This window comes from Miscanthus floridulus, chromosome 6, assembly GCF_019320115.1.
Source record: "Miscanthus floridulus cultivar M001 chromosome 6, ASM1932011v1, whole genome shotgun sequence".
In the NCBI taxonomy this organism is placed as follows: domain Eukaryota; kingdom Viridiplantae; phylum Streptophyta; class Magnoliopsida; order Poales; family Poaceae; genus Miscanthus; species Miscanthus floridulus.
This window is the reverse complement of record NC_089585.1, coordinates 141,314,572-141,334,478: the sequence shown is the minus strand read 5'-3', so window position 1 is coordinate 141,334,478 and position 19,907 is coordinate 141,314,572. Positions and strand designations below refer to the sequence as shown.

General features: G+C 48.1%; 1 protein-coding gene and 1 pseudogene across 2 annotated transcripts; both read right to left on the bottom strand.

Annotated features, from left to right (window-relative positions):
* Nucleotides 1-293: 293 nt before the first annotated feature.
* Nucleotides 294-4,718, bottom strand: LOC136461390 (uncharacterized; annotated as a pseudogene).
* Nucleotides 4,719-15,636: 10,918 nt separating this feature from the next.
* On the bottom strand, nt 15,637-18,584 carry LOC136457149 (pentatricopeptide repeat-containing protein At3g13880-like). Of its 2 annotated transcripts, none has more exons than XM_066457193.1 (2): nt 16,693-18,584; nt 15,637-16,582 (listed from the first exon to the last, which is right to left on the bottom strand). In XM_066457193.1, exons 1-2 carry the CDS (start codon nt 18,378-18,380, stop codon nt 16,216-16,218), a joined length of 2,055 nt encoding a protein of 684 aa, XP_066313290.1. In that variant the 5' UTR covers nt 18,381-18,584; the 3' UTR covers nt 15,637-16,215. The 2 variants fall into 2 exon arrangements, with proteins under 2 accessions (XP_066313290.1, XP_066313291.1); XM_066457194.1 differs by lacking the exon at nt 15,637-16,582 and having other exon boundaries at nt 17,346-17,458; nt 17,551-18,584.
* Nucleotides 18,585-19,907: the final 1,323 nt, after the last annotated feature.

Genomic DNA, 19,907 nt, shown 5'->3' with positions numbered 1-19,907 from the left:
ACTTATCAATGGCAGCAGCGTGTACGAATCGCTGCTACATTACCGTGGCAGTACCAGTGTAATTTGAACTGTCAAAGTCAAATGTCAATGAAGCGCCATTTGTAAGAATAAGAATTGGCATGCCACCGTGTGTCAATTCTGAAATGGTGCAAGCGGCGGCGTGATATAGGAGTGTTCCTAAAATTTTACAAAATTTTTCAAGATTTCCCGTCACATCGAATCTTTGGACGCATGCATGAAGCGTTAAATATAAATAAAAAATAAAACTAATTACACAGTTTAGACGAAATTCACGAGACAAATCTTTTAAGCCTAATTAGACTATGATTGGATAATAATTGTCAAATAACAACGAAAGTGCTACAGTACCATTTCCTAAAAATTTTCACCAGCTAAACCAGGCCTAAATTAAACAAAACAAGGCTTGAATCGACATACAGTACAGCCAGAGACCCAAATATAATTACACAACTAACACCAAGACAGTGACATTTTAATTAAGATTAGTACATATGGCACCAGGTTACTTCTGAATGCTCGTCAACCCAAACAGACCAATCAGATAAGATATATGGAGGTAGTAAATTCAATGGAGTAGAAATGGACGTGATGCTTTCTAAACTTGAAGTGATGTCACTCCATTCACAAGAATATTTTGCGGGGCCTCACATTTTTTAGTTCCATTTTGTAGTCATGCCTTTTCAGATCATCAGGACGATATCAAGTCGGCAAGGGCACAAGCCATCTGTAGTTCAACAATATGGCCACACTGTAATGTCATCCACAAATTCATAGTACAGAACATTGAACTTATAGTAATTATTGGATGCATCAGAATACCTATTAAGCATGACACTGCGATCACCAGCAATAGTCCAGTCAAGCTTATTAGATGCATAATCATCAAGGCCAGCTTCATCAACGGTCCTAATAAACACACCAAAGAATATAGTTAATTGATTTATGATGCTTTACAGAACCTTCTATAATACATCGCTTGCACAACTCTTGTAAGTCCTCGAGACCTAAACACACTGCATGACAAGCACTTAAATATACCCAAAAAGAAATAGGCATACCTTTTCTTCTTAAAATGTCCCAGGACATCGAGGATCACGTCCCACGGTAGGAACGGGGTTCCACCTGCGTACTTGTCGTAGAAGTTCATGCCAACAATATTTCCATCAAAATCAAGAAGGGGTCCTCCAATGCCAGCCTAACAAGTAACAGGAGAAGTTTTTCATTGGTGATGTCAAACAGATATGGTAATTAACTAATTAACACACAGTCCAATGCAACCAGGATCATCAGCTGTGTAATAATAGGAGAGAAGATTTGCAGACTTACTTTAGTGATTGTACAAGTAGAAAACATAAGAAATTTGCAATCATATGTGTACATCATGCAAGCCTTTTCCCCTCTTGACGCCATTAATTCGCCGGATTTGAAGATACACCCCACAGCTACTACTTCACAATCCTTAAGCAACTGATGTTGAATTTTTAGTGGATGGCTATAGCTAGGACGGTAATCGTTGACCCTGACTAGAGCAATATTGTAATGTAAATTATAATGTTGTAATATCCCAGCTGCTCGTTTTTTGCTTGGAAGCAACACCTCAATCTGCAAAAGAATTAAGACTTCACTAATTCATAAAAGAATAGGGATAAAATGATAGCTAGAAGCACCAACCCTCAAGTTTTTCACAATATCATATTCACAATCAGAATCTCTAATCAAGCTCGCTGCAGTCAGAATAGTGGTACATCCATTCCATTCAATAAAACAGCCTGAGCATGCAAAAATCCTTTTTCCTCCTGGATACATAATTGATCACTAGTTAGTTGTGATCAGATACAGATATGAGATAGTAAAAAGCACAGTACTGTAAACCCACCATTGAATGAAGCAAGTGCAACGATATTCTCATGCATGTTGGAGGCAATTGTTCGGCTTAGTTTGCTCCAGACACCTTTACCATATATATCGCCGAAAGGCTCTTCAAAATTATTAGCCAAAATAATGTCATCTGGATCAAAACACATTGTACAATACTTGTAAGTGGGACAACAATTAAAAGACCACAACTCATGTGGAGCCAATATTTACATGAATTGGCTCACCAGTTAACATTGATTTTGGACGCTCGGGATAACCCAAAGATTCTAAATCGCCAAATTGATCCTTGTTAAGCCCATCTCTGGGTACTGGTGCAACCATAGTCACATAAAATGGGTTCACCACCTTCGACCCTCGACCCGGGTTCGTCGACCCCAACCCGGGTTCATGGGTTCATTTTCGACCCGAAGTGTAAAAATCTCTCACGAGTAGCGTACCACGTACCGCGACCCCGTACCTCGACCCCATCGACCCAGAAACTTTGTGACTATGGGTGCAACAACATCAATAGGTCAATTCACTCACACTAATATATGCTAATGTTGGGTACAATAATAAGTAACATTCACATGAAGTTATGTGCAGAATATCAGCACACACGATCAACATATGACAACCTGAGTTGAGCACACTAAGTGATTCCACTCAAACATATTTAAGAACAGAGTTTTTTTTTTACTGATTAACACTAAATCTATGAAGTGCAACTGCAAAAAGCTAAGTCCATCCATAGTTATCATGAGTGTACAAATGTTAAAGATAATTTTGTACAATCTGAGACAATTTTACAAATAGATACCATTATAAATGAACATAATTACACATAACAAAATTATTTTGACGTTTAAAGTGTCGCTGCTCACCTTCATGATGAGAGTTAGGAATCACAGCATTGGAACTTTCTCCAACCCTGTAGAAGAACATCAATATGAGTACCCACAAGTAAAATTGATCAAACCAGCACATTATTATGCAACACCTACATAACTTGAATTGTAGGAAAAGACTAACAAGAACCTGGAGTATTATGGATACAAATATCAAGAAGACAAGAAAACTGACCAACAGCTAGATAAAACCATTAAGTCAAGTGACATCATAAGAGAACTGACCGACAGCTAGATAAAACCGTTAAGTCAGGTGACACCATAGTCCACTTAGTGTGACCATTATAGTGGATAGGAAATTTCTTTAATTAAATTAGACACTTAGACAGGTACACTGCTTCAACATTGGGCATGTGCCAATAGGACAAAAAATGTACCTTTACAGGTGGAAAAGTGTTTATTAAGGGCTATACTGGAAATTGCAGATGAGCAACAAATACCAGAAAAGCTACAAAAGGAACACACATCCATCCTGCTTATTATTGCAAAACAACATGTCCTGTAAATTGTATAGCACAAAACTGACAACATCATTATATCAAGTAGGGAGCAGAAAATTGATAGGAGATAATAGTTTCCCCAGTGGAAATATAAAGACATACCTGATTTTAAAAGAATTCAAGTATGCAGGAGATTTATCCTCTAGCCATATAATGTTAATCCACTGTTCACTAAGTGTTACCTCTGGCAAGCAAAAGGTTCCTTCTGTACAGGCCGAAAGATTCATGCCAAGAAAGTTCCCATGAACATCAAAAAGTGGCCCACCTTCATATTCCTAGCATCAAACATAAGAAACTAATTACAGGATACATTGTAAATGGAATAAATAAAGTGAAACCAAACAACAAATATGTAGGTAAAACATCATTTTCCCGCTCAAGAGATGTACTTTACTGAATATAACCGCAGAAACAGATTCAAATACTCATGACAATGCAAATGTACCTTAGAGATTTTACAAGTGGACATAATATGTGATGGGAAAGCTCTGCCTGTTTCAAACTTCAGTACCCCACGTGTAGATAATAATTTGCCAAAGTTGTCACGGCCCAAAGCTACAACATTGGTAAGGGGTGGAAATGTCATCCAGACTTCGAAAAACTACAGCATCAAGATCAGGAAAGTCCTTGACGTTGACAGTAGCAATGCCATGGTCTAAATCATATCCACCCAAAAATACCATGACAACATTGTCTTCATGGTGCGCTACAATCTACAATGATAAAACAGAAGTGTAAACGATGGTCACGAGTTAACTTATGTATATTAAAAAGAAAAATTAGTAAAGGGTGATCAGCTGCATCAACCTTCAAGTTACCATGGTTTTTTATTTTATCATTTAACGCTTTAACCAAGCTTGTTGAAGTCAGAAACCCTGAAAGTTGTACAGCTATGCCCGAGCATGTAAAAAACTCTGTGTCTCCTGCACAGGATCAGAATTTTAATCAATCATAATTACGATGTTTAAAATGTCTGAAAGTAAGAAATGTACAACAGCACATAATCACCATCAGACAGAACAAGTGAGACAACGCTTCTAGACAATTTTGATACAACTTCATCGCTGAGATCACTCAAGGCATCTTCATTTGATTCCACATCAAGGTCACCTTTGTTAAAGACACGTTGCAAGTGCAACTCAACTGTGAGTGTCAGATAGGGCTGTAACTGTAAGAAACATGAGCAGAGTGAAATAAAAGACCATCAGACCTGAAACCGGTAACCCAGTTGTCTCCCCTTCACTGCAAATTGTTTTATCTTTTGTTGACCTTCTTGTTGGATAAGTCTTTTATTCTTCTTCGAGCTTCTTGTGAGATCATCCATTCTTCTGTTCTTTGCCGAGTTTCTTGTGAGATAAGCTTTCTTCTTCTTCGAGCTTCCTGTGAAATAAGTTCTTGTGAGATCATCATCACCCCTTTTACTTCTTATCATCGTTGAAGCAGTGAAGTAGAAATATTTTTAAAAGAAAAATGCAAAATGTGGATCAAAAAATGATGCAGTAAAAGTAACGTGAATCTACAGATCTGACGGTCTCATATACAGGTTTTATGTCAAGGCTGATGGCATGTGACCTAATCTAAGTTTTCCTATGAGCTCGAATATCAACTTTGATAACATAAACCAAAAAAAATAAGTAAAAGCAAGTATTTGATACAAACAATGAACCCAAAAACACAGAAACAAAAAAAAAAACTTCACTTGATGAGTTTATTGGAGAGTACTCCAAACAATCACCAAATACATTAAATCCGTAGTGTCTTAAGGGACTGTTTCAATACCTTTTTCAGATCAGGCATACACACAATTCACCAGCTCTGATAATTTTGGTCTTTGCTAGAGGTCTCCAGAACAATGAATGGCCGAGGGATTCTAGACGGCGCACGGACTGCGCGCCGGCGCTCGCCGCCGCCGGCTTACCTCGTCGTCGCTGGTAGCTGCGATCTGCACCAGAATGGGAGAAAAAGATGAGAGAAAGAGAGAGATGCAATCTGTATTGGGCCAGTAGCCCATCTGTGGAGTAAGAGCGTCGGTTATATTTTGGTGCCTTGTTTTCCTCAGCCCAGAGCCCAACTTTGTATAATATCCTTTTGGATATTATTAATGGGCTGTTATGGGCTTGCACATATCCGCTCTAACTGCATCTGTATCTGTCACCTCTAAAAAAAAGACTACATATTATTAGTGGGAGTGACTACCCATCACTCGGTTGATAGTTGATACAGTTATCATCCACTTTTTAAGCCAATCATAATTAAACACGTCATCGGTAGGATATATGTATATAAAACGACACAGAAACAATGATTGAAAAATATGATAAAATCAACCAGATTTTCTATGCAGAGCAATAAAAAACTGATTGACAAGTAACAAAATAATCAAACCAGATTCTCCCTCTCTGCCCAAACGCAACTACTCACAGGAAAAGTCACGTGCCCTCTGTACACATCCAACCACTCCGATTCCTTTTGGCAAGCTAACTGAAACTTATCAACTTGGAGGCCAAGAAAAAAAAAGAATAAAAGGAAGGAAGATAGAGCCAAAGATAAGAAAAGAAGTGCTATTTGCTTATCAGAAATGGACATTCTAAAAGCAATACTGTAAAGACAGATACTGCTGCTAAACACCAAAAGTTTAGAACCAGCACACACGTAGACCACTGACAAAAAATCATTGAACCGATTACTGAAAAAAATCATGCAAGCAATAAAATAAATATTGATAGAATTAAAATTTTTAATAATTTATGGCTATCGAGCACCAATTTCTGAACCAGAGAATTGCAGTGTAATTGAAAGCTTGGGTATATGCAGGCTACTGAATCTGAATAACTTTGCAGTCAGAGATGGTTCCTTTCTTTTTCAGTCAAAAGGCACCAGAAACATAGTAGCCAACAGATACAGTGCTGGAAAATGATTTTTGAAGTACAACTGAACTGTCTATATTGCTATTATGGATTCTCGTTCACTGACAGAAAAGGGAAGAGCGCTCTGGCTGCAAGAAGCCTAGAACAGAAACTTTTAGCATTACTCGCGGTACATATAACCTGAACTGAAGTTATCTGCTGAAGACAATGACGGAGCATAGTAACACAAGGAAACACTTGAAGTGGGCCCCAGATTATGTTAGTCGCTGAATTCTCACTCTTGGTAGTAGGAGAATTCTTACTCTCATCGAGAGAGGATGACACTAGGAGTTGGGGCAATTTTCTTGTCTATTTCTCACACAAGCTCACACAAATGCCATGCCAACCCAAGGGGTTGGGGTTACATATTTATAGGCTGCTAGCCAACCAAGCATATGCCAAGATGCTAGTCTAAGATGCTAATATGCTGTCCTCTAGTCTAAGATGCTGTCCTCTAAGATGCTGTCCTCTAAGATGCTGTCCTCTAGTCTAAGATGCTGTCCTAAAAACAGAAAAACAGCCACAAGGACCATGACCATGTGAGCATCATAGCCCCACAAAGACCAGCCACACATGAGACTTATCCATCATTCTCCCCCTAAGTCTTGTGCGGCGTCTTGTGGGAGAGTTGAACCATCCCGGTCCTGGAGCAGAGCTCAAGGAACTTGATCCTCCCAAGGGGCTTGGTGAGCAGGTCCGCAAGCTGGTCCTTGGTGTTGATGTAGCTCGCCTTGATGCTCCCTTCCTCCAAACAGCTTCGGATGAAGTGGTACCTCACCCGGATGTGCTTGCTGCGTTCGTGGAACACGGGGTTCTTTGCCAGGGCCAGAGCGGACTTGCTGTCCACCCTGAGCTCCACCGCTCTAGTGTCTCTGCCGAGGAGATCACCAAGCAGTCGAGCGAGCCAAAGCGCCTGAGTCGAAGCGGTGGAGGCCGCTATGTACTCGGCCTCGCAGCTGGACAGGGCCACCACCTGCTGCTTGACCGACTGCCAGCTAACGAGGCACTTGCCGAGGAAGAAGAGGATCCCGCTCGTGCTCTTGCTGGTGTCGATGTCGCCGGCGTGGTCGCTGTCGCTGTACCCGACGAAGTGTGCCGCCCCAGGGCACCTCGGGTAGTAGAGGCCGTGGTCGAGAGTCCCCGCAACATAGCGGATGATCCTCTTCACAGCCTGCTGGTGCTCCGTCGTCGGTCGCTGCATGAACCGACTAACGTAGCCGACGGAGAATGCCAAGTCCGGCCGTGTGTGGGCGAGGTAGCGAAGGCTCCCCACAAGACGCCGGTACTGCGTAGCGTCCACCTCCTCCGTCGTGCTGTCGCGGCTCAGCTTCAGCCTCTCCTCCATCGGAGTGAGAGCTGGGTTGCAGTCGGTGAGCCCAGCTAGCTCAACGACGCGCTTGGCGTAGGCGGTCTGTCGAAGCGTGATCCCAGAGTCATCCTGGTGTACCTCGATTCCCAGGTAGAAGGAGAGAGGCCCCAGGTCACTCATCTGGAAGGTGGCCTTCATCTCTTCCTTGAATGCCGCCACCTCCGCATCCTTGGTGCCGGTGATCACCAAGTCGTCGACGTAGACACCCACCAACAGGGCATTACCTCCATTGCCCCGTCGGTAGATGGCCGCCTCGTGCGGGATTTGCTCGAAGCCCATCCCCTTTAGCGTGGAATCCAGCTTGGCATTCCACGCCCTCGGTGCCTGCCGCAAGCCATAGAGGGCCTTGCGCAGGCGGAGCACCTTGCCCTCCTTGCCGGGGATCGCAAATCCCGGCGGCTGGTGTACGTAGACCTCCTCCTTCAAGTCGCCGTTAAGGAATGCCGACTTGACGTCCATGTGATGAACACGCCAGCCCTCCTGGGCAGCTAGCGCAAGGAGGAGTCGCACGGACTCCATCCGTGCCACGGGAGCAAAGGCGTCGTCGAAGTCGACCCCCTCCTGCTGCACGAAACCTCGTGCCACCAAGCGAGCCTTGTGCTTGACGATGGCACCGGCTTCATCCCTCTTCAGCTTGTACACCCACTTAAGGGTGATCGCGCGATGACCACGAGGAAGGTCAGCAAGCTCCCAGGTGCGGTTCTTCTCAACCGCATCCATCTCCAACTGCATCGCGGCGCGCCATGCCGCGTGTCTCTCGGCCTCTGCGAATGACCGAGGCTCGCCGTCGTCACACGCAAGGTGCAACTGCGCCTCCAGGTCCTCCAGGTCATGAGGCACCAGTCCCGGCACCAACTGGTCGCCGAGAAGGTTCTCCATCGTACGGTACCGCAACGGCTCGCCGTCGTGGTACGCGTCGATGCGCTCCTCGTCGTGAGAGAGCGGAGTAGCGAGCTCAACCGGGCTATGCTCGACACGAGCTGGTGTTGAAGTAGACGTGCCCGGAGAGGTGCCTGTCGGTGCTGGAGTGCGTGGCGTTGCCGGCTGTGGTGGAGCCGGCGAAGAACTCATCGCAGCCGAGGTCCTGGCTGGAGAGCGTGGAGCTGTCGGAGTAGCAGGCGCCGGGGTCGGTGGAGGCTCGGGGACTGGGGTAGACGCGCTCGCCGAAGAAGAGCTGCCTACTCCCCCAGCTCCCTCGAAGTGGACGTACTCGACAGTGAAGTCGTCGTAAGTCGGAGCCGAGCCATCGTCCACCGCCTTGTCCCACGCCCATCCTCGCCCTTCGTCGAACACAACGTCGCGCGCCGTGCGCACACGCTGTGTCTTCGGGTCGAGGATGCGGTAGGCCTTCGAGCCCTCCGCGTAGCCGATGAACACTCCCGGAGTGCTCCTGTCGTCGAGCTTGCTGATGTGGCCAAGCTCCTTGGCGAACGCGAGGCAGCCGAAGACCCGCAAGTGGGAGACCGCCGGCTTGCGCCCATGCCAAGCCTCGTACGGCGTCCTGCCGTCGAGTGCCTTGGTAGGCGAGCGGTTGAGGATGTAGACGGCCGTCACCACCGCCTCTCCCCAGAAGACAGCCGGCATCCCCCTCTGCTTGAGGAGGGCCCGAGCCATCCCCACAACCGTCTGGTTGCGCCGCTCGACGACGCCGTTCTGCTGCGGGCTGTACGGCGCGGAGTAGTGGCGCTGAATGCCCTCGTCAGCGCAGTACGACGCGAATTCAGCCGCCGTGAATTCGCCGCCGTTGTCGGTGCGCAGCACGCGCAGCTTGCGGCCGCACTCCGCCTCCGCAGAAGCCTGCGCGCGTCTGATGGCGTCCGCAGCCTCTCCCTTGCTGCCGAGGACCATCACCCACATGTAGCGGGAGAGGTCGTCGACGAGCAGCAGGAAGTAGCGTCGTCCTCCCGGTGTGGCCGGTGTCACCGGGCCACACAAGTCCCCGTGCACGAGCTCGAGCCTCTCCTTGGCTCGAAAGCTCGCCTGCTGGGGAAAGGGGAGTCGCCTCTGCTTCGTCAACACGCAGACGTCGCAGAGCTGCTCCACATGGTCGAGGCACGGCAGGCCTCGCACCATCTCCGTGGCACTGAGCCGCTTCAGGGCCTCAAAGTGAAGGTGCCCGAAACGCTCGTGCCACTGCCACGCCTCGTCGTCCCGACGAGCAGCGAGACAGAGGGGTTGTGCCACCTGCACGTTAAGGACGTAGAGTCGATTTGCGCTTCTGGATACCTTGGCAAGAAGGCGACGACGACGATCCCAAATCCTCATGACTCCGTCCTCAACCACCACGCGCGAACCGTTCTCATCCAGCTGTCCCAAGCTGATGATGGAGTTCCTCAACGCGGGGATGTAGTAGACTCCGGTGAGCAGCCTGTGCTCACCAGACACGGCGGTGAAGATGATGGAGCCGACGCCCTTGATCTCCACGCCGGAGGCATCCCCAAACTTGACGGAGCCTCGGACGCTAGAGTCAAGCTCGGTGAAGAACTCCCGTCGACCGGTCATGTGATGGGTGGCGCCGGTGTCGAGGCACCACCCGTCAGTCTTGTCGTTGCCGGAGCTGTCGCCGAGGAGGGCGTGTGCTTTTGGCTCATCAAGGTGGAGGAGAGCCGCTGCGGCCGGTGCCGCTGGAGGTAGCTCGATGCTGGCATGTGCCATGCACAGAGCCGGCTCCTCCTCCTCCGCCTGTGCGACGTGGGCCTGGCCGCGTCGTGGCTGTCGACAGTCCTTGGCCCAATGGCCAAGTTGGCCGCAGTTGCGGCAGGCGTCGTCTCGTGCCGGCTTGTGCCTGCCGGCGGCGCCGCCCTGGGCGCCTCCGCGGGCATCACCCTCGCCACGTCCTCGCGCCCCGGCCTGGGCGTCTCTGCGCGCCTTGCGTGGCTTGCCACGCTTGCGGCCGCCTGTCGCGGAAGAAGGCTCCCCCTTCCTCCGGTCACCCTGGCTGGCAAGCCACTGCTCCCGAGTAAGAAGGAGCTTCCCGCCAGTGGTGATGGACCCTGAGAGGGACTGTGGCTCATCACTATCGACGACCTTGAGGCGACCTATCGCCTCCTCGATCGACATCGTGGAGAGATCCAGCAGCGACTCGATCGAGCGAGCCATCTGCTTGTACTTCTCGGGGACGCAGCGGAAGAGCTTTTCGACAGCTCTCTCCTCGCCGTAGGTGTCGTCGCCGAACTGCACCATCTTCTGCAACAGAGTGTTGAGACGGAGAGCAAAGTCATCAACATCCTCACCTGGCTTGAAAGCCAGGTTCTCCCACTCCTTGCGAAGTGCCTGCAGTGTGGACTTGCGGGCGCGGTCGCTGCCGATGCGTGCCGCAGCAATGGCGTCCCAAGCCTCCTTGGCAGTCCGCTTGCTGGTAAGCGAGAACTGCATCTCGGGCGGGACTGCAGCGATGAGAGCATCCAGCGCCCGTCGATCTAGGTCGTAGTCGACGTCGCCGTACCAGACTGCCTCCCACATGTGCCGCACCTGGAGCTTTACCCTCATCACCGCAGCCCACTCGACGTAGTTGGTCTTGGTGAGGGTAGGCCACCCACCGCCGGGACCGACGTCCCTGACAACAGCCTGGAGCCCGTGGTAACCACGGTACCGATCCGGGGAGAGAGAGCCACGCTGCCTGTGAAGGCCGCGCTCTCCATCGACCCGTCGGTACCGATCCGGGGAGAGAGAGCCACGCTGCCTGTGAAGGCCGCGCTCTCCATCGACCCGTCCGCCACCGTTGCCGTGCGCGCCTCCTCCATGAGCGCCGCCGCCGTGCGCGTCTCCTCCAGGAGCGCCACCGGCGCGTCCGCGCCTGTCTGGGCTGCCGCCGCGCTCGTGGGCGTGCGCGGCTGCCCCAGGAGCGCCACCGCCGTGCGCGCCTCCTCCAGGAGCGCCGCCAGCGCGTCCGCGCCTGTCTGGGCTGCCGCCACGCTCGTGGACGTGCGCGGCTGTCCACTGCGCCGCCCGCGCTCGCGCTGCCTCCCTCTCTAGCAGCTCGAGGTCCGCGTCGGCGGTGTCGTCAGCGGAAATGGAGCTGCCGATGCTGCCGCGCAGAGCCTCGACCTCCGCCGCCGCCGCACGCGCTGCATTCGCCGCCGCCGCTGCTTCCGCCTCCGCTCTGGCTGCTGCCAGCTCCGCCGCTGCTAGCCTCGACGCCCTTGCCGCCGCCGCAGCGGTCTCTGCCGCCGCTCGCTCGCGTTCCTCTGCCGCGGCAAGTTCGGCCTCCTGCCGACGCCGCGTGCTCGAGGCGACCGAGCGCTGAGACTGCCCTGCGGACATGACGCGCTACCGGGGGGCTGCTGCGTGGGGAGAGGGCTGCTTCAGACGAGCTGGGAGAGGAGTGAACAGGAGCGGCCGGAGGAGCTGCTGCTGCCAATAGCTGGGGCTGTTGTGGGGCTGGGAGAGAAGATGAGCAAGAGATGCTCAGGCTACAGGATAATACGGCTCTGATACCACTTGTTAGTCGCTGAATTCTCACTCTTGGTAGTAGGAGAATTCTTACTCTCATCGAGAGAGGATGACACTAGGAGTTGGGGCAATTTTCTTGTCTATTTCTCACACAAGCTCACACAAATGCCATGCCAACCCAAGGGGTTGGGGTTACATATTTATAGGCTGCTAGCCAGCCAAGCATATGCCAAGATGCTAGTCTAAGATGCTAATATGCTGTCCTAGCTAAGATGCTGTCCTCTAGTCTAAGATGCTGTCCTCTAAGATGCTGTCCTCTAAGATGCTGTCCTCTAGTCTAAGATGCTGTCCTAAAAACAGAAAAACAGCCACAAGGACCATGACCATGTGAGCATCATAGCCCTACAAAGACCAGCCACACATGAGACTTATCCATCAGATTAGCCTACTTTGGCAAAAAAAAAAGTGTAACATGGAAAGATGAACTCAATTTAATCAGAAAACACTATTAATGGTTCATGAGCACCAATTAAAATGATGGCGCCAATATATGAAATAAAGTGAACATTTAGTGTGATAAAACATATACATAAACTGAGATTCCAAATTCAGAGAAGACAACAAACAATCAACGGGAATCAATAGAATAGCATACTGAAAACCATGGAAATAACAGGATACTCACAATACAAAAAAACTGAAACACAATAATATGAGGAACAAACTAAAAAAAGGCATTTTAATTAACTGACAATCTCTAGATGACATTTTGAATAACTTTACTCTCTTTCAAAGGATGCAAAGTACTAGTTCGGTCTTGGTGTCTGCGGTTCACCAAGCCAGTGAAAATCCTAGAGACTGACAGCATCCATATATCCATGGCACCATATAATCAGCTTATTTACTTTGCAGTCTTTTACGGAACAAACAAGACCCTATCCAAGCAGGTCCTTCAAAAAAATCAAATGGAGACAGAGGTGATGGCCTCTGCAGTATGCAATAAGCCTATTGTATGGAGACGCAATGTGCATGGGACACATCATGGTTCTATTAACTGAACTGAGATTCAGCAAAAAAGAACTGAAATGGTTCACACTTGTACAAACGAAAGCACAATCAACACACGCAGCAACGACAAAGGAGTTCGTGTGTGAAGAAATGGAGCATGTTTGAGTTCTGGGCAAGTCAGCATTGGCATTTCTTCAGACACGGTGCTAAACGAAAAAAACACCCCAACTGAAAAGTGACTGAGCAGCAGCTATCTACAGTCTGAAAAACCAAATAAGCTGCTGACGGATGGGTCACTGCTGAAAAACGGTTGTTCAGTCTCTCCTAGCAGCAAGCACGAGCAAAGATCAGAAAACAAAAAATAGCTTGATGAAGCTTTAAAAAAGAAACGAACGAGCGGGAGATGTCAAGTCAAATTTGCCAACTAGTTGCTGCAACTACTGGACGGTGACCTTTTCCATGTAAGAAAATTTAATCCCCAATTTCAATTGTGAAATGTTGCTGGTGTGTCACGGCCAGTGAAGCCTGCAACTTTCAACTGCGAAGAAGGATTGGACAGCAATGAAAATTACTGCAGACTGAAATACAGAGCAAAATAGTGGAGAGAAAAATTCAGAGGAAGCACAACTGAAGACTGAAAATATTCAGACTGAAAATTGAAACAATAAAATACTGAAATCTGAAACACTAAACCTTCCAAGTTCAAGATAAGACAACAAACAATTAACAAGAATAAATAGAATAGCATACTGAATAACTGAAATAATAGGATATTACTCACAACAAAATAAATATTCAAAACTGATCAGACTCTGAAACTTGAAACAATAATTCACATGTAATGGTACTGAAAACATATTATCTAGCCAAAAAAATCTTGCAAACAATAAATTAAATATTCATCTAACATGGGTAAAAACTAAATACTAGTGAACAAACTCAAACGATTTGGACATTGGAAAATCTTAATACATATGTTCAATATCAGTGATAACATACCTTCCACTTACAAAAGTCAATAAACTTTTCCAACATTTCTAAATGAGTGGCAAACAGAGTAGCCTAAAAAAGAAAACTCAAAACTAATAAGAATGTAAAAACTAATATAAAAATAGGCTTTCAAGAAATGATATGCTTACATTATCATTATTCTATAGATCTTCAAAATTAAAAAAGTTGTGGTGCTAGCCTCATCTTAGAGAAAATGAATGGTCAACATGCTCTGTATGATTTTTCCTTTTAGGTGCTATCTGATTCAGATGCATAACAAGGTCTGAAAATAGTGACTCTTGAATAAATATATCAAGGCTACTTATCCAGAAACATAGAATTACCAAAAACTAAAACCTGAATAAAGAATCACAAGAGTTTACTGAACTACAAGACAGACACAAAGAACGAATAGGACACTTAATATATTACTGCTACACAAGAGATTTGATGAATAATTACAAAGCACATAATATTAGCTAGGGTTCTCAAAAAAATTAAGTGCTCTGAAATAGTAAACAAAAAATAATAAATAATGGACTGACTGTCCAGAGCAACTAGAAACTGTAAGAAGAGAGAAAAGGTGGGTGGGTAGATACAGAAACTGATGAGATTTTCCTATGTGCGCAACAGGCCATGCATGCAGTGCAGGTACCGGATGTGCAGCGAGTGGAGATGCAACAGATCCCTCTCCCTCTCAAACTTTCTTGCACCAACAGCACACTAGAACAAAAACTCAAGAACCAATTTGTTCCCGCACAGACAACACAGGGAGATGTGAGGACAAGAATCGTGGACATAGCAACCATAACTAAAGTTTATAAACAATCAACTAACATCAAATTAAAGTTGACGCCTAGAATGCAGGAGAATAAACATATGGCAAACTAACAGAAACGTCAAGCTGGAGGAAATGCAGAAGGGAATGAGTGTGCTATCAGATGAACTCATGAACCTGAATAGAATGGTGATACTGAATCACATTGAAGAAATAATCATCACGCAACTACAGTTTATGAGAGCACTAAACAATGAATTTACATGACAACCAACTGATAGCCAATTAAAAATGCCGCATCCAATTGAATAGAATATACCTACGACGAACTAATTGACAGAAACACAGAAGGGGATGGAAGTGCCATCAGAATTCAGATGAACCTAAGTAAAATGGGGGAAACTAAATCGCATCGGGGAAATAATCAACACTGGTCATCAGAGACGCGCACCTGCCCGGCGGAGCAGCCTACTCCGCCCACAGGCGACATCCTGTACACAGCCAAGGGATCCTCTCCCCGCAGAGTCGCAGCACAACGTGAGCGACGAGACGACAGTTGCTGTGGAGGACTGGTGGGGAGTGCGAGTGAGGCGAGGGACTACCACTTAGCTACATCTCAGAGAAGCATCCCTCCTCCCCTGCGTCGAGCAGTACTCACGCCGGCAACTCCGCCGGGAACAACGCTATCCGAGTGTTGAAGAACACGAGGCTGACAGAAACGGAGATAAACAGAAACTCAAAATGGAATCCTCTCCACGTGACATACTGTAGTAGCATAACATATGGGCCGCAACAACAGATACAATTGAGCCCACGAAACACAAATGGCAACCGAAATACGGTGGATGAAAACAAAATTATCCAACAATCCTTGCTTATTTGAGAAGTTAGCTAATTGTAATTGGATCCAAAAAAACAAAAGATTCGTGTTAGCTGTGCATGTCCTCTGAAGCATAAACTACTGCCTGTACTTCAAGATTGTCAAACATTCATTACTGCACAGGTCTTTCCTTTCATCCTGTACCAATTTGGCATTTTGTAATGTGCATAATGAATATACCTTTCACTACTAGACCTAGAACAATTCTAATTCTACGGGTCATCACCAGTAATCGCCACAAGAACATGAACCGCCTCTGAAGTGATGGAAGCGAATCCCATCTCTCAAGATTATTTCTCTGTTCTCACTCCCGGATATCAGCTTCATGGTCGAGTGGCAGTCGCGGCAAACTCTCAAGTTCTTCATTACTCGAATCGGAGCTGATTGTGGCAAATGGAACATTCCAAATGCCACAGCTAGTTTTTCACTGTGGCAACCCACCAAATTCTGCTCCCTGCTAGAGACGCCATCTGACTCTGTGCTAGCACTATCAGTGCCCGACAACTTTTCTATCTTGGAAAGCATCTCTGCCAGTTTTTTGTATATTGCATTGCTCTCTGGATGGGACTTGTCACCGGCAACAAAAGAGTGAACCCCAGACCTTAGTTAAATCCAACTAACACCAGGCTCTTTCTTCACGCCTCGCTCTTTCATCAGGTCTCGAGTTTTTGAAGCTAAGGACACCTCGCCAGCATCTAAATACATGTTGTAAAGAATTACATAGGATGCTGAGGAAGCGGGTTCCAGATCCATTATCCGATCCGCCACAAGTTGGCCTCTCTCCATGTCTCCATGAATACGACATGAGGCCAGCAAAGACCGCCAAACCACAGCGTCATTATGGAAGGCAGAATCCCTTATAAAAGCCTCAGCATCAGCTAGCCTCCCAGCTCGTCCAAGAAGATCAACAACACAAGTACAATGCTTTATGGTTGGGCTCAATCCATATTCATTATTCATAATTTCATAATACCTGCATACGATCATCAAAGGAGGACGTATGAGGCATGTATAGTATAGCAAAGAAAGTTGCACTGGAATTTGATTGAATGCTCTAACCTGAAAGAAATGGCAAAGTCTTACCTGAGTCCCTCATCAACCAATCCTCCATGACTACATGCAGTAAGGACGCTGAGAAAAGTAATCTCATTAGGTGCCGCCTTTGCATCCATCATTTCATTGAAAATGCGTAAAGCATCCCTCGCACAACCATGATGCGCATGGCTTGATATCACTGCAGACCAAGAGACAACATCACGTGATTCCATTTCCTGAAACCTCCGAGTCACAGCATCAACATCCCCTGACCTAGCACACATATGAATGAAGGAATTCCCCATGGCAGTGAACCGGTTAAAACCAGATTTTATGGCAAGACACTGGATCTGCTCACCGGTCCTTGCAACAGCTAAACTGGCACATGCATTCATCACGCTCGACATCGTGAAAAGATCAGGCTTCAGTCCATAACGTATTAATTCATGGAACAATCTCAGTGCCTTCTCAAAAAGCTCATTCTGAACACACCCTGAAATCATTGACGTCCAGGTGACAATGTCTTGCTTAGGCAGAGATCTGAAACACCTGTATCCATCTTCCATGCAACCGGAGTCAGAGTACAAGTCAATCAGTGCACTCCCAATATAGTCATCGCCTTGGAAACTGTGTTTGAGTACTTGACCATGTATCTGTTTCCCAAATCCAAGTTCACCAGCCAAGTTACACGCGCGCAGAATACTTGAGAATGTGAATTCAGAAGGCTGCATCCCTCGGCTCTGCATCTCTGAATACAGACTCAAAGCTTCTCGAATGACTTCCTTACCAACGGCAGCTTCATCACGAGAGAATCCTGCAATCATCGCATTGAAAACAATCACATTTGGGTCTGGCACCAGCTTGAAAAGCGCGACAGCATTGATCAAGGCGCCTCTCTTAGCGTACATGTCGATCATTGCGCTCGCAAGAAACAGGTGGGCATCCAGTCCAGCCTTCACCACGCATCCATGAACTGCCTCTGCAATGTGCCCTCCAACATCACCACCAGAAGCACAACACTTGACGATGCTCCCAAGCGCGAACGAGTTCCACCCGATGCCATGGTGGCACATCAGAGAGAACACCTTCAGCGTCTCCTCACGTGCGCTGGCGCGGACGTACCCAGAGAGCAGCGAGTTCCACGAGACGTCGTCGTGCTCCTCGGCGGCATCAAACACGCGCCTGGCCTCGCCCATCTCGCCGCACGCGGCGTACATGCTGGCGAGCGAGTTGGACAGGAACACCCCGTTCCCGAGACCGTCCAGGACGGCCATCGCGTGCACGGCCTTCCCGGTCCTCACGTCGAGCGCGCGCGAGCACGCGGCGAGCGTGGCGGCGTACGTGAACCGGTCGACCCTGAACCCTGCGGCTGCCCGCGCCCGTGCGAACGTCGCCAGGGCGTGGCCCGGGAGGCCCGCGCGGGTGTAGGCGGCGATGAGGAGGTTGTAGGAGACGGCGTTGCGGCGGGGCATTTCGTCGAGCAGGCGGGCGGCGTGGTGGGGCGCCCCGAGGCGGCAGTAGGCGTGGAGGAGGAAGTTGCGGAGGAAGAGGGAGGCGGTCGGGTGGGCGCGCGCGATGTGGGCGTGCACGGCCGCGACGTGCGGCAGCGCCGCGCAGGAGCGGAGAAGGTCGAGGTAGAAGGTCTCCATGGACGCCAGCGGCGGAGCAAACCGATAGTAATCTAACTGCTCGCCTTTGCACGTTGCTGGTCTTCTGGCCGCAGGGCCGATGGTCATCTAGGTGTCCTGGCCGCCGCCGCCCCTTGGCCCCTCCCAGCCTCCCGCGCAGGCGCGGACCTCGGTGTCGCACAGACAACCAGATGTCCAGAGTGCGGAGCCACCGACAGGCCGTCAGAGCGACCGAGCGCCTCGGCCCGCCGGCCGCCGGGGATCGGAGGGAATTGAACGGCAGGGGAGATGCTTGAACTGGCATTTGAGTGAGATGGGTACCCGTTGGATCAAAAACTTGCGGTTATGATCGAGTCAGTAGGCAGACTTTCCTTACACGCGTATGCACTCCGTAGTCCGTACAACACTCAAGTGAGCGGCTTCATTGGCCACCTTTTATTTTTATTTAAGGCCTGTTCGGCTTACCAGAAACCTGTTTATTTGGCTTACTTTTTCAGTCCAAACAGTGTTTTTTTTTCACACCAATTCAATTAGAACGATGTTTTTTTTAGTCACTGTCGGCTGGCCTAACTGCAAAGTGCGTCGACTCCTGGCCAGAAAACCATCCACGTCTCACCAAATTACTCCAGCCGTTTGATCCCTTCAATTAGCGGCACTGATTACCCAAGCCAAGATTTCTTAGGAGCGGAATCAGCCTCTGTCGACTGGATTCTGGAGATTCCTTCAGTCCGGATAAGGCCCTAGCCGCTCCACGACGACAGCCGCCAGCCGACCAATATATATACCTCTGAATCTTCGTTTTAGAATCTTCCCGGTGCCCTCTATTCTCCTCCGCGTTTTCCTCGCCTCTTTCCTCGTCAGCTCCGCTTGCCGCGCGTCTTCTTCGCCCGCGTCTTCCCGCGACGGTCGCCGGGATTGCGCCGCCGCCTCCGCTGTTCTCCTCGCTTCCCCTTTTTCGCATGCTTATTTTAGTGCCGTTGGTTCATTTCAGGTTTTAATTTTGTGTGCTTCAGCTCTGAATGATGCCGTCGTCTATTCTTTGCTTCGTTCGCAGTTTCGCTTGGGTAGTTTACGCCGGCCCTTTTAGTAGTTCCGCTTGGTTAGTTTAGGTCCACGCTGTCCGTCCCTTCATTCCGGCTTCGTCGGCTTGCAGGTTAACTCCTCCTCTGCCTATTTGCCTTAGTTCTTTTGGTTCTTAAGAGTTGTTTGCAGTAGATTACTATTTTTGTTTTCTGCTTTCAGTACAACCATACACAGCTATAGACCAATTGCCCTCTTTTATCTTGCTACATAATATATATGTTTTGATAGGGTAATAAAATGGGGAGGGGATGCGGCCGTTTGTGTAGGGGTAGGGCTATGTAGATGATGCCCTGCACCTGCATGCCGCAACAATAATTTCCTTTTGCTGCAGCCATTTCTAGGTAGCCAATTGACTAAGATTTATACGGAAATGAAGTCTACTCATGTTAACCACGTATTAGCATGTTGTCTTAGCTGTAATGAAATATGGAATTAGCTTCTGTAGTGTTTCTGCAGTATATCAATTAGCACAAACGCGTTGTATTTGTTATATTGATAATATTGCTGCCTCTTGTTTCATCTTCATATGTGTTCAGAATTTCTTTGCTGATA